The sequence below is a fragment of the Hoplias malabaricus genome, chromosome 6 (genome assembly GCF_029633855.1).
Source record: "Hoplias malabaricus isolate fHopMal1 chromosome 6, fHopMal1.hap1, whole genome shotgun sequence".
In the NCBI taxonomy this organism is placed as follows: domain Eukaryota; kingdom Metazoa; phylum Chordata; class Actinopteri; order Characiformes; family Erythrinidae; genus Hoplias; species Hoplias malabaricus.
The window spans coordinates 16,901,908-16,914,564 of NC_089805.1; the positions used below are offsets into that span (position 1 = coordinate 16,901,908).

Here is a 12,657-nt window from a genome sequence, read left to right on the forward strand (position 1 = left end):
CAAAATTATTTTTGTAATGTTATGAGGTTGACATAGTAAAAATACAAGAATCCCTTTTTAAAAGGTGCTATATGAGAACCCTTGTAGACGCATCACTTTTAGTAGTGTATATAAAGACAATTTTAGCCACATTGTTGAAAAACTAGTTTTTAATTATGTGGTGCTAAAGTTTTTATTAATTATTTTCATTATTTATTTTTTTGCACTAACAGCTGCAGAACTCAAGGACCATGATTGCAGAGAGGGATCGTGTGATTGGTGACCTGGAGGAAAAGGTGGCTTTTCTGGAGGCAGAGGTCTGTGTCAATATTGATTATGGTTGAAAATCACAGTGCTGATTCTATCATCAGCATATGTGTTTATCATCGCAGATTGGATCCTCTGTGGCGCTTCTGTTTCTTGCATGTGTCAGTTACCTGAAGTAACAGAATGGGCTGTTAGTGTTTTCCTCCAAGTGTGCTGAGCAGTTTGAAAAAATGTGGTAGCTAGCTTCATAAATTCCGGGAGGACATGTTTACCTTGGTGTTGGATTAATTTTCCTTTTAAGTAAACTATTTAATCAATTTGGGAACTGAGGAGACTAATTACTAAAGTTTGCATGTGGAATTTATGCTCATTTTGACACGTGTATTCAGTGTCAATGAAGCCATGTCGTTTTTGCACATACAGAATGAAACCAGGAATAGTCTTGCCGAAATAATCGATGTTATTCAGGTATCCAAGGTAAATGAAGGTTCAAGAGAATTTTTAAAAATCACAGATTCTTGTTTTTAATGCATTTTACAAAATGTCCCAACTTTTCTGGAAATGGGATTTGTATATACACTGTATTGTCAAAAGTATTCACTCCGCTATCCAAATAATTTAATATCGGTGTTACACTCACTTCCATGGCCACAGCTGCATAAAACCAAGCCCCTGGGCATGCAGACTGCTTCTACAAATATATGTGAAAGAATGGGTCATTCTCAGGGCCTCAGTGAATTCCAATTTGGTACAGTGATAGGATGTCACCTGTGCAATAATTCCAGTCGTGAAATGTCCTCGCTTCTAAATATTCCACAGTCAACTGTCAATGGTATTATAACAAAGTGGAAATTATTGGAAATGACAGCAACTCAGCCACAAAGTGTTAGGCCATGTAAAATGACAGAGCAGGGTCAGCAGATGTTGAGAGGCATAATGTGCAGAGGTCACCAATTTTCTGGAGACATGACTGTGCACCAGTGCACAAAGCAAGGTCCGTAAATATATGTATGAGTGAGTTTGATGTGGAAAATCTTGACTGGCCTGCACAGAACCCTGACCTCCACCCGATAGAACACCTGTGGTATGAAATAGAATGGAGACAAGCAAGGCCTTCTCATCCAACATCAGTGTCGGACCTCACAAATGCGCTTCTGGAAGAATAGCCAGAAGTTCCCATAAACATACACCTAGACCTTGTGGAAAAAATTCCCAGAATAGCTGCAAAGTGTGGGTTGATATTATATTCAATCATATGGATTTTTTAACAGTGGGATATGCATGCAGAGGCAGTCGAGTGAATACTAAAGGCAATATAGTTTACAATAGAGATGCACTATGTAGTTGTACACTTACAGGCTCTTGCTCTACATACTTTGTTAGCCCACTTTCCACAATTTTCTTTTATTTGTCAGGACCCCACAGAGCAGGTAATATTTGGGTGGATTATTGCCAGCAAAGCAGTGCTACTATAGCTTTAAACATTGTGCCCACTCACTGGCCACTGTATTAAACATACCTACATTGCTGACCACCTTGTAGGTCAGAGAAATTAGCTTATCTATTCATGAATGACCTGTGCAAACCAGTGTTTGGTTAGAGGTTTGTTTGTTTATTGCACAGTTTTATGATATCAGCATTGCAAAAAGTAATGTCGCAATAAGAGTGAAGAAGAAGAATATTTTTCAGCCCTAGTATAAATCTGTGCTCCTTTCCACTACTAACGTGCCTCTTTTCTCTTCTGTAGAACAGAGAAATGCGTGATCAGGTGGAGTTCTGTCTGGGCAGTCAGACCACCAGCTCTTGCAAGTCAGAGCCTGGACCTCAGATTGTATACAGGTAATATTACAACATACAGAACAATTATAAAATGTCTCTAAAAGATGCCAAAACATATATATATATATATATATATATATATATATATATATATATATATATATATATAAAATAAAAAAAGAACATTTGTTCACACAAACATATACATTCACTGTTCATTTTATCAGCTCTGTATACTGTATACAGTACCAGTCAGATGTTTGGACACACCCATTCAAGGAGGGTTTCCTTTGTTTTGGGCCATTTTCCACATGTGAATGTACAGCAGTACATCTTCTCATTCAATGTTTTTTCTTTGTTTTTTTTTATTATTATTATTTTCTACATTGTAAATGAATATAGAAGACCTTAAAACTATGAAGAAACACAAAAAGGTTAAACAAATCAGAATATGTTGTATATACTTTAGATTCTTCAAAGTAGCCACCTTTTTGATGACAGCTTTGAGCACTTGGCGTTCTCTCAACCAGCCTCATGAGGTCATCACCTGGAATTGTTTTCAGTGAACAGCTGTGGCCTCATCAAGAGTTAATTTGTAGAACTGTTCACCGTTTTTAAAGTGTCTGAGAACATAACTTAGGCTGTGCAGAGGTAGGGGCTGGTACACAGTTCTATACAGTGAATATCCCTATTCCACCAATGACTAATGAGAAAGTGTGTCCAAACTTTTGACTGGTACAGTAGGTGCACATGGTGATTCTCCTATCACAGGTTATAATCCAAGTTTGTTCTATTTGTTAAATTATTGAAACACAGAATTAATTTCTGTTTCTTAGGCTTTTTTGTAGCTGTTAGCCATCTAATATTAGCCTAAACACCAAAAAAAATTAAAGGCTGTTTATTATTAGGTACTTATAAGGGCTACTTTTAGGATGTTAGGATGTGTTTCTCTTTATCATTAATATATCACTGAAGGTAAAGGTAAATCTCTCTCTCTGAAAGTATGTTCTTCAGCTTTTTAATGGAGTTCCTACAGTGACAGCCAAGTGCCTGCTTTATTTCAATTAATTTTTCTCAGTGTTCTGTTATACCTTATATAAAGTAACTCAGAACCAACAAGCTTTGATTATTCTCATTATAGGAAATGATTTGTGTCATATCAGAATTTTGTATTTCTTTGAATTTTGAATTTTGTATTTGTATATCTGAATTTTGTCATTTCTGTTGCACAATGGTTTCTCATTTCAAAGTATTCTGAACTTAGCTTACTATGGTTCTAAGGGCTTTGTGTAGTAAACAGCATATATGTGCATTTGTTCATTTCCCACGTTCTTCAGATGTTGTTCTTTCAGTGTAGCTTACTAATGTAGATACTAATGAAATGCTGTTCTCTTTTACAGCAAACCTCTGACACCAACAAGTCCTGGAAACAAGTCTCTGCCCTTCATCAAAGTGATAGAGATCAAGTCATGAGAGGAATGTCATGGAGAAAAATTAAGATGCAATATGCATTTCTGTAGATATACGCATATATACCATATAAGATACCATTCGGTATGGCACGGCTATTTGTTTATACTTAATATACATTTCCTCCTGTTCATCTCTTAAAAAGGTTTACAAAATGGTTTCCTTCATGAAAAGAAGATACTGGAAACATTTCTCATAACACTTTTTTTAACATTATTTCTTGAACATAAATTTGTGACAACAGAATTGTTTTAATCATTTTTTTGAGCGGTTTTGTCTGTGTCCACTGTGTACGCTCACAATGCAAACTCCACAACTTGCGAAGGGGCCATAGCCCCTGGTTTATACTACCTGATAATATTACAATATCCAGTTTTGTTCATGTATGATATGCAAGCTAGATAGTAGCTTCAGTGCAAAGGTACAAACTGACCACATTTAAAGTTGTTGAAGCCTTAAGATCCTAATATTATTTCATATCCTTTTAGTACCTGAATTGAGTGTCATATTTTAGATGGCCTTTATTAGGCTTCAAATTTGACAGTTTTGTTTCAGAATGAATACCTTATATTTCAACATTAATCTGTGCAAACTGACAAATGCCATCCACCCTAACTGACACAGTGCTCATTTAAGCCACATATGTGATTTACCAAAGTTTGCTATGAAATGTCTTCTGAATAAGTAATTACTCACCGGCTTGGGGTATAATCTCTGGCTATCTATTTATTATTTACAAACTCATACTCCAAAAATTTGGGATGCTGTGCAAATAAAAACAAATAAAAACAAACTGCATGTGCAAATCATTTCAACCCTGTAGTTAATTAAACAAACTTCAAAGATTTATAGGCTGAAACTGAGACAGGTTGTTGTTTTTTGGAAAATATTTGTAAATGTCATGCCAGCAACACTTTCCAAAAAGCTGGGACTGAGTTTTGTGTACTACTGTGTTGCATCATCTCTATTTTTAACACTGTGTACATGTTTCAAAACTGAGAACAGTTGCTGTAGTTTTGAAAATTAAATGTTTTCCAATTTTTGTTACAAGATTTCAGCTTCTCAATGTTTTGGGTCTCCATTAGAGTTATTTTTTATATTTTATAATACACCAGGAGGGTGGCACGGTGGCACATCAGGTAGTGTCGCTATCACACAGTTCCAGGGTCCTGGGGTTGTGGGTTCGAGCCCCATTCTATCTGTGAGGAGTTTGGTGTGTTCTCCCCGTGTTCGTGTGGGTTTCCTCCAGGTGCTCTGGTTTCCTCCCTCTGTCCAAAAACACACTGGTGGGTGGGTTGGCTACTCAAAAGTATCCATAGGTGTGAGTGAATGTGTGAGTGCGTGTTGCCCAGTGAAGGACTGGTGCCCTCTCCAGGGTGTGTTCCTGACCTGCACTCAATGATTCCGGGTAGGCTCTGGACCCACAGTGACCCTGAACTGGATAAACTGTTACAGGCAAGTCACCTATGCCATTATGGTTGAACTCTGTGCTTATAAAAAGCCAAATAGTCCCTCTTTTCTTTAGCCCGAAGGATGCAGCATCCATGATTTCCAATAAGAATGGCAAATTTTGATTTGTCATAACACAGCACAGTTTTCCACTTCATCTCTGTTCATCTTAATTTGCGTGTTCACACAAAAAATTGTTTTGGGATGTGTTTCTGAGCCCATGCTATTCCATAACAGAAAATAATTTGTTTTAATACAGTGCCACCTGAGTGTCTGAAGATCACAGCCAGCTGATACTGGTTTTGGGCCTGGTCCCTTTCACATAGTTTCCTGAGGGTGCGCCAGTGTTCTCCCAAAGTCCAAAAACACACGTTGGTAGGTGGACTGGCTACTCGAAAGTATCGATGGGTGTGTGTGTGTGTGTGTGTGTGTCATTACAGACAATGAATTAATGAATTTTCCTGCGTAGCCTTTCACAGACTGTTGAACCTCTCCCCATCTTTATTTCTGAAAGACTCTTAGAAAGATACTTAGTCCAATTAACCTAATTAGAATTTTACAATAAGTCTTTTGTTGACCCTGTCGAAATTTTGTGGAATGTGTTGCTAGCATCAAATTAAAAATTAGCAAATATTTTTCAAAATAGCAATAAACCTCCATTTCAACGTTTCAAAACTTTTCTTTGTACTATTTTCAATTAAATGTAGGGTATAAATAATTTGCAAATCATTGCATTCTGTATTAATTTCCATTTTGTACAGCATCCTAAACCTTTTGGAAATGGATATGTGTGTGTGTGTGTGTGTGTGTGTGTGTGTGTGTGTGGTTAGTGTAGTTGCTCAGTTGTACACTTGAATATGCAGTACTTTTCCAGAACTGACCTCCTCCTGGCTTTTAAAAACTAAACATCTGTAAACATGGGATCATGCTGTTGCTCTAACTGTTAATATCCTATATGAAATGTGTATCATGTTCTTTTGTTCACATAAACTGTAAATATGTAGTGTTAAAGTTTTTATCAGTTTATCAGTTTTTATGTTGTGAGTCGGGTGATACAAATAAAATAAAAATAATAATAATAAAAAAAGACTACTCAGGCGCTTCTACAAACACATGCCTTGGAAAGGTGCAATTTATTCATTTAAATACATGTCCTGTGGCATCCACCTATTTTTCCAAAGCCTTTTACAAGTTACAAATTTTGTTTATGTTTTTATTCTAGTTTGGAGATTATGGAGACTCATTCCAGTGAGGAAGAAGCACAATTATTTAAAAAATGATTAGCATTATTTTTAAATTCCACTTTAGTGTTAACAGTTAATGTTTAAGTTAGTTCCTGTAAATCAGTGTTTTCCAGAGTGGGGGATCTACTGGGGCGTGGGGATCACTGCTCTGAATAAATATAATTTTCTCAAAATGTTAACTTATATAAAAATTTTGAATTAAGACAAATTCTACATTACAGTGCAAAAAAAAAAATAAATTTTGATGCCAGCAACATACTTAAACAAGTTGGGACAGGACAAAATCAAAGTATATGATCTATAGAATTTAAGTTACATTGTTCTGAAACATTTCACTAAAAGCTAGTGAATTTAAAATATATAAAAACAGCATCCAGTTAGACTTTGCAAGCAGATGTGTCCAACAGTTAAAAAACAACATTTCTCAGAGCAAGATTGCAAAGTATTTAGGTGTTTGACCATCTACCGTACTTAATATTGTGAAAATATTCAGGAAATTCAGAGAACACTTAGGGTAGCGATATATTCTGTTTTGCCATGGGGTCGCGTAGACAACCGTCTGTGTATGGAGTCAAAAAAGGGTCAAAAAGATTTTGTGTTTGTAAAACAATACTCACAAATGTAACGGACTTTGTAACTGCATTTGAGCAACTACATACATGTAACACGAAATCTGTAACTGCGAGCAACTACAAACACGTAAAAATAAAATCTACAAATGTACTGGAATGCACAAATTTAAAACAACAATTACAATAATAATAATTTAAATTCACAAATGTGTAAAAAAGATTTGCATTTGTAAATCAAGTGTTGTGAATGTGTGAATCAGTACCATCTCAAAAGGCTTAAAATGTGCAAGAGCAGACCTTTTTAAGGTTCCAAATGTGACTGTGGGAGTTTTTGAATGAGGTGGAAAAAATCGACACTTTCACCTTCTCTGCTGCATATGCGAATCTCTTTTAGCAGTTGAGGATTTATGACCTTGTTTTGACGGCCAATTGATGGACCAATAGGAAAGCTTTAGCTGGACCAATCACATCGTGACGTTTGTTTAACCAATCGGAACATTGATTTGTTGCTGTCCTCCATAGTGCTTTCCCACCAAATGAACTTCGGTTCTTGAACCAATTACGTTGTTTGCGTGCTTAAAACTTATCTAATACGTTTACAAATCCCCATGTAAATGAATGAAAAAACATACGATATGCTATAGTCTCTTTCTTTCTTTCTTTCTTTCTTTCTTTCTTTCTCTCGCTCTCTCTTAAACCCTAAGTTCTCGCATAAACCCTATGTTCTCTGGGCTAGAGCTCATCTCAGATGGACAATTTAAATGTGTGCTGTGGTGAGATTAATCTGCATTTTAGCTTGTTTCAAGGAAAACAAACAGAAATGAAAAGAAAACTCCAGATTTGTTATCAGCAAGTGGTTGTAACAGTGCCCACAGCATGGTTGACTTGTATATTTGTGAAATGACCATTGATATAGAGGTTCATATTGGGATTTTAGTGAAAAATATTCATTCATTGTTCATTCATTGTCTGCAACCATTTATTCAATTCACGGTTGTGATGGGTCCTTATTGGGCGCAAGGCAGGAACACACCCTGCAGGGGGGCAACAGTCCTTCACAGGTTGACACTCACTCACACATTCACACCTGTGGACATTTTTGAGTCACCAATCCACCTGCCAATGTGTTTTTGGACTGAGGAAGGAAACCGGAGCACCCGGAGGAAGAGAGGGAGAACGCACCAAACACCTCAAAGACAGTCACCTGGACCATATTTCAAAGTTCCTCTAGCTGTGTGACTGCAACACTACCTGCTTGTGCCACCCCAATGGAAAACATGCATAACTTTACAGGAGAAGAAACAAGCTTCTTAAGTTTCAATGGATGTCATTTTTATTTTCCATGAATTTTGAAGAATTTCTATTGGTCCATTCATGATGAAACTTTTACACAATGTGAAGGAAAGCTGTTGTGTTCAAATTATGTAGTAAACTAAAAAGTGACAAAAATGGAGATACATGCTTTTCATTGGAATGCAATGATATGTTTATTCTTTCTTTCGTTCATTGTCTGTAACTGCTGATGGCTCTGGAGTCCATCCGGAATCACTAGCTGCAAGGCAGGAACACACCCTGGATGGGACGCCAGTCCATCAAAAGGCATCACACACTCTCACATACTAAATATATTTGAAATTAACTACAAATACCTGAAAACATTGGAAATGTACACACTCCATCAGCCAATTAGAGCCTGAGAATTGCATATTGTGAACGACGGTATGACACACAATCACCATAGTCCCTAGCATTTACAGTCTTCTCCTTAACTTCTTGGCATGTCTGGAATGTCTCAAATTCATGCCCAGTTAATGACTGATGAGGCATTAATTAGAATTCTCATTCAGAATACCTCATTGTTCCCCTCCTTCTCACTTCTTCATACTATTCTGTTTATGCACTGCTCTTTGATTTATTTCCCTTGTCAACTAGAGGAGGATGGGCTTCTTTTCCTGAGCCGTGTTTTTCCTTGCCAATTTTGCATTGGCTTACTAACTTGGCTGAATTATAAGCCACTATGGTGAGCCAGAGGTGTTGATGCCCGTCATTGTGGGGCAGCATATAGGATATGTGTATCGTCATTACTGGCAGTAATTATTAAAAAAAAGAAAAACACAGTTACAGTCATTATTTTCACCACAGGAATCACCCATGAACAGGCACGTGCACAAAGAGACCCCTAGTGGTGCTCAAGCGCCTGCCCTTTTGCCCTGCATGAGAAAGTGCCCTTTTTGCCGGAGCCCACTTTTTTTCATTCATCAATATTTACAAATAAATATGACCCCCTCTGTCATCAATTCCCTCTAAACGTGTTTTGATATCTGACGGGCATTTATTTGAGTTCTTGTGAGAAATCTGCCCCGATCTGATCCGCGGAGCGTACAAGCTCCCGCCTTGCCCCTCCCTCCTCCTCCTCTGGTTAGCACTCATGCAGTGCTGAGCGCCAGGCCAAACCACTGCTGCACACTTCTCCTTTGACCCGCAGCACCAGACAGACTTGTAATGACAGTTTTTGTGCAATCCCTGACGTTGTTTTGTGCAATACTGACCACAACACGTAACATTATAGCGCCGCTGAAAACATTACATGGCTACTGGCAAAACGTTTCCTTTTTTTTTTTTTAAAGGGGGCATTTAGTCGTTACACCCGCTGAAAATACTTGCCTTTTCATACAAAATGCGTCCATGCATAACACATAGCCTATACTTTTGTACTCATGAGCCATGAAATATGGTGAAATATGTGATTCCAAAGCCTTGTCCAGCTGTTTACTGACTTTTGTCATGTTTAATGCAGTGGGAAGGGCACAAACTGCAGCAGACAGACAGGGAATTAAAGACCGTTTTAATGGTTTGCAAACTGTGCAATGTAACGAATAATTAATTATTGGTGGATGTATCCAGTTATATGGTTTGAATAAAGACGTCATTATTTTATGGTCGGTCTAGTGGCCTACGTGGGGCACAAGGAGCCGTTTGAGACGGAGCCGCTGACTCTGAAACTGTAGCGACTGTGACTGCAGTGCCTGAGCTCGCTTTGGGCGGCAGTGTGGAACACAAACAGGTAACGACATAAACTCTGGTTGCCGTTCTGGCTTTATTGTCTTCGCGAGAATCTCTGCCCTCGCTCTCGGCATTCTTTTTTCCACTCGGGGCTCGTTTAAGACCATTCATGGTCGATTTCGATGCCCATGTTAAGCAGCAGAGTTCGAGGCGCACAGACGGGTCGGTGGTCAGTGTCTCGCTTGTTTGTTTCTGGTTTTGCTGCTCGAGGCCTTCAGGGCCTCGGTGAAGAGTGTCGGCGGCGCACCGAGAGTGTTGACTGCTCCGTCAAGGCTCAACTGACAACGGCGGGGCTGAGAAACCGAACTGATATCAGTTCAAGTTAACAAAGCCGAAGTACACTTCAACGAATTTTGCCACTCACCTTAATTTTTTCAGCAGTTAGGTACTGTTTTTATTAATCAGATTCCTATTCAAATATTCAATTCCACCTTAAATGGTAAAGCAGTTAGGTTCCGGTTCGTTCTCCACGGGGAGCAAAGCTATCGGTGCGGCACCATTTAAGGTGGAAAGGGAAGTTCGGATAGGAGGCTAACTTTGGTCTCGATAAAACGTAGCTATTCGCGATCATGAAATACATCTAAAGGTTAATTGGTATTGGGGGCTTGTATCTGTCCACAATGACGATTCAGTGGAGAGTGTGCGGTGTTTACGCCTCTGGGCCATGAGGCTGAAGCGGCGGAGAAACAGGACTTAACCGTCAGGGTCTTCCTCGAGGGACTTTCCGCAGTTAACATAGTGCAGTGAGAACCACAAAGAAACAAAAAGAGGTGGATTAACTCAATGCATTAAAAAAACCGCTTTGGGAAGTAAGCAGCTAACTTTCAGGAGTTAAGAGTTAACGCTAGCTGGCGAAATATAAACATGTTTAACACCGCTTTGTGCTTAACAATAACTCGACAGTCCAATGTTATATGAGCTTTTAGTTAATCTCATTTGCAAATAATTAAAAATAACACTTGTATGATGTAAGTCTTAATCAGGTGCCCCGGTTTCTGATCCTCACCACTAACGTTAGCGAGTGAAGCGGCTAATGTAAGCCACCGTTAGCTCACAATTGGCTCGTGTTTTGCAGCTAACGTTAACCAGCTGCATGGGCACGGATTCGTAGTTTTGTCGCCAATTAAACGCAGGGCCGTGGTCAGCCAGGGATTTTCGAAGGAGAAACTATCCATCTGGCTTGAATAGTAGGAAAGAATTAGAGCCGAAGCTAAATGTAATGGTGGTCGGATTTAAATCCGGATTGCTAGCTCGATTAACCGTCCTTCCTGTTGTTGTGCATCTTTCAATATGTATAAAGTTGTTTGCGCGTGTTTGTGTAACCCGTTCTTTACACGCTTTAAACTGTATATCACGCATTTACAGTTGACCTACTGCTTTGAGCTCCGTCGGTTTGTTTTGATTCCGTCCCCGTTGCGTACCGTCACCTCATGTTACTTTTCGTAGTTGGGTTGCTCTTTGGTTTGCATCACTATTTACGTTTCTTCCTATGTTTCTCTCTGTTGTGTTTTAACTTTAGTTGACGGAAGGTTAACAACAACACCCTTCTTCAAACCTGGTTACGCTTTAATATCCCGGCGAGGAGCAACAGTTCTCCGACAATAAGCTGATGAACCGTACTAGCTACAGTTTTTGTAGATATGCATCACTAAAATATAATAGTGCGCAGTGTTAGCTCCTTGCTACCATACCATTTTCCTCGTGGTTTGTTGTTGTACACGGTCGAGCTCTGCAGCCTTTAACGGGACGTTACATAGATTAAAAACGCAGTCTCTAATAATGTTTTTACAGAGTTTTTCGAGTGGGTTGATAGGAATGATTAATTGCAGAAAATGTACGGATTTTTTCGAAAGTGTTGGTGATAAGGAGAAGGAAAATCCCCAACAGCCAAGTTTTAATTTGAGTACCAAAAAAAAAAAAAAAAAAACACTAGTCCAGTTCACATACATGTTACTTCTAAGTTATTTAATGTCTTGAATGAAGATGGGCATTAAAGCAGAACAGAACTTTTCCTTCTACTCTTTCGTCTTTCAGCTTCTTGCATGTAATGGATTTGAAAAACGTTGTGGAATAATATTTGCTGAGGTGGTTTATAGATGCATTAAGCAAATGTCTGCTTTCTGTTAACACCACTAAACTGTTCTGACCCTTACATTTCTTTAGAATGTTACGTTCCTAATCACTTGGAATTAATTTGCTGACATCTTAATTATTGATTTCTGGAGACATTTGAAAAATTAATGGATTTACCAGTTGAATTTTGTTGAAATATTTGCTTTTTAATGTTTTTGCTGTAGTGGTGACTTGAAGTAAAGTTTTCATGCATTTATGTTTTATTAAAGCACTAAGTATAAACCATGCTTTTTAAATTTATTTATTTTTTCTGCATTGAGCAAGTGGCTTCCTTAACATGTGTACTATAAAATATTTGCAAAATTTTTATAATTTCTGATTTCTATTTGCATGACTCAGTCTTTCTTTGTGTTTTAATAGGTATTATTGCTTTGTAAATACTGTTATTTGTATATACTGTAAATGATGACATCGGTGGGCGGCAGCCGAAACCGGGGAAACTGGGAGCAGACACAGGGTCAGACACAGAGCCAGTCACAGCACAAGCAGAGGCCTCAGGTAAGTGTACACACACAACAAAAATCTGGAAGCGTCTTTTGACATACTTTGACACGAGAACAGTGGCAGGTCTTCATATCAATATGATAGAGTTGTCCTAGATCAAGGGTTCCCGACATTTTGTAACTCACGACCCACATAATCCACCACATAATATTCCATTGCCCACACTAAATATGCAGTTATGGATAAAAAGTACCCCA

At 38.3% G+C, this 12,657-nt stretch overlaps 2 protein-coding genes across 15 annotated transcripts in view; both read left to right on the plus strand.

The window, feature by feature from the left end:
* tuft1b (tuftelin 1b) overlaps window positions 1–5,987 on the plus strand; it is a 33,461-nt gene extending 27,474 nt beyond the window's left edge. For 3 of the 4 annotated variants that reach the window (XM_066674607.1, XM_066674608.1, XM_066674606.1), the window contains exons 7-10: window positions 213–296; window positions 670–723; window positions 1,994–2,085; window positions 3,426–5,987. In XM_066674607.1, the coding sequence (XP_066530704.1) occupies window positions 213–296; window positions 670–723; window positions 1,994–2,085; window positions 3,426–3,498 (303 nt within the window). In that variant the 3' untranslated portion in view covers window positions 3,499–5,987. The remainder of the gene's footprint in view (window positions 1–212; window positions 297–669; window positions 724–1,993; window positions 2,086–3,425) is intronic. The other variant, XM_066674609.1, reaches the window with a different exon arrangement.
* A 3,732-nt stretch (window positions 5,988–9,719) lies between these two features.
* ubap2l (ubiquitin associated protein 2-like) overlaps window positions 9,720–12,657 on the plus strand; it is a 42,627-nt gene continuing 39,689 nt past the window's right edge. For 7 of the 11 annotated variants that reach the window (XM_066675678.1, XM_066675673.1, XM_066675682.1 and 4 more), the window contains exons 1-2: window positions 9,835–10,208; window positions 12,317–12,454. In XM_066675678.1, coding sequence (XP_066531775.1) covers window positions 12,359–12,454 — 96 coding nt within the window. In that variant the 5' untranslated portion in view covers window positions 9,835–10,208; window positions 12,317–12,358. The other 4 variants (XM_066675674.1, XM_066675676.1, XM_066675675.1 and 1 more) reach the window with 4 other exon arrangements.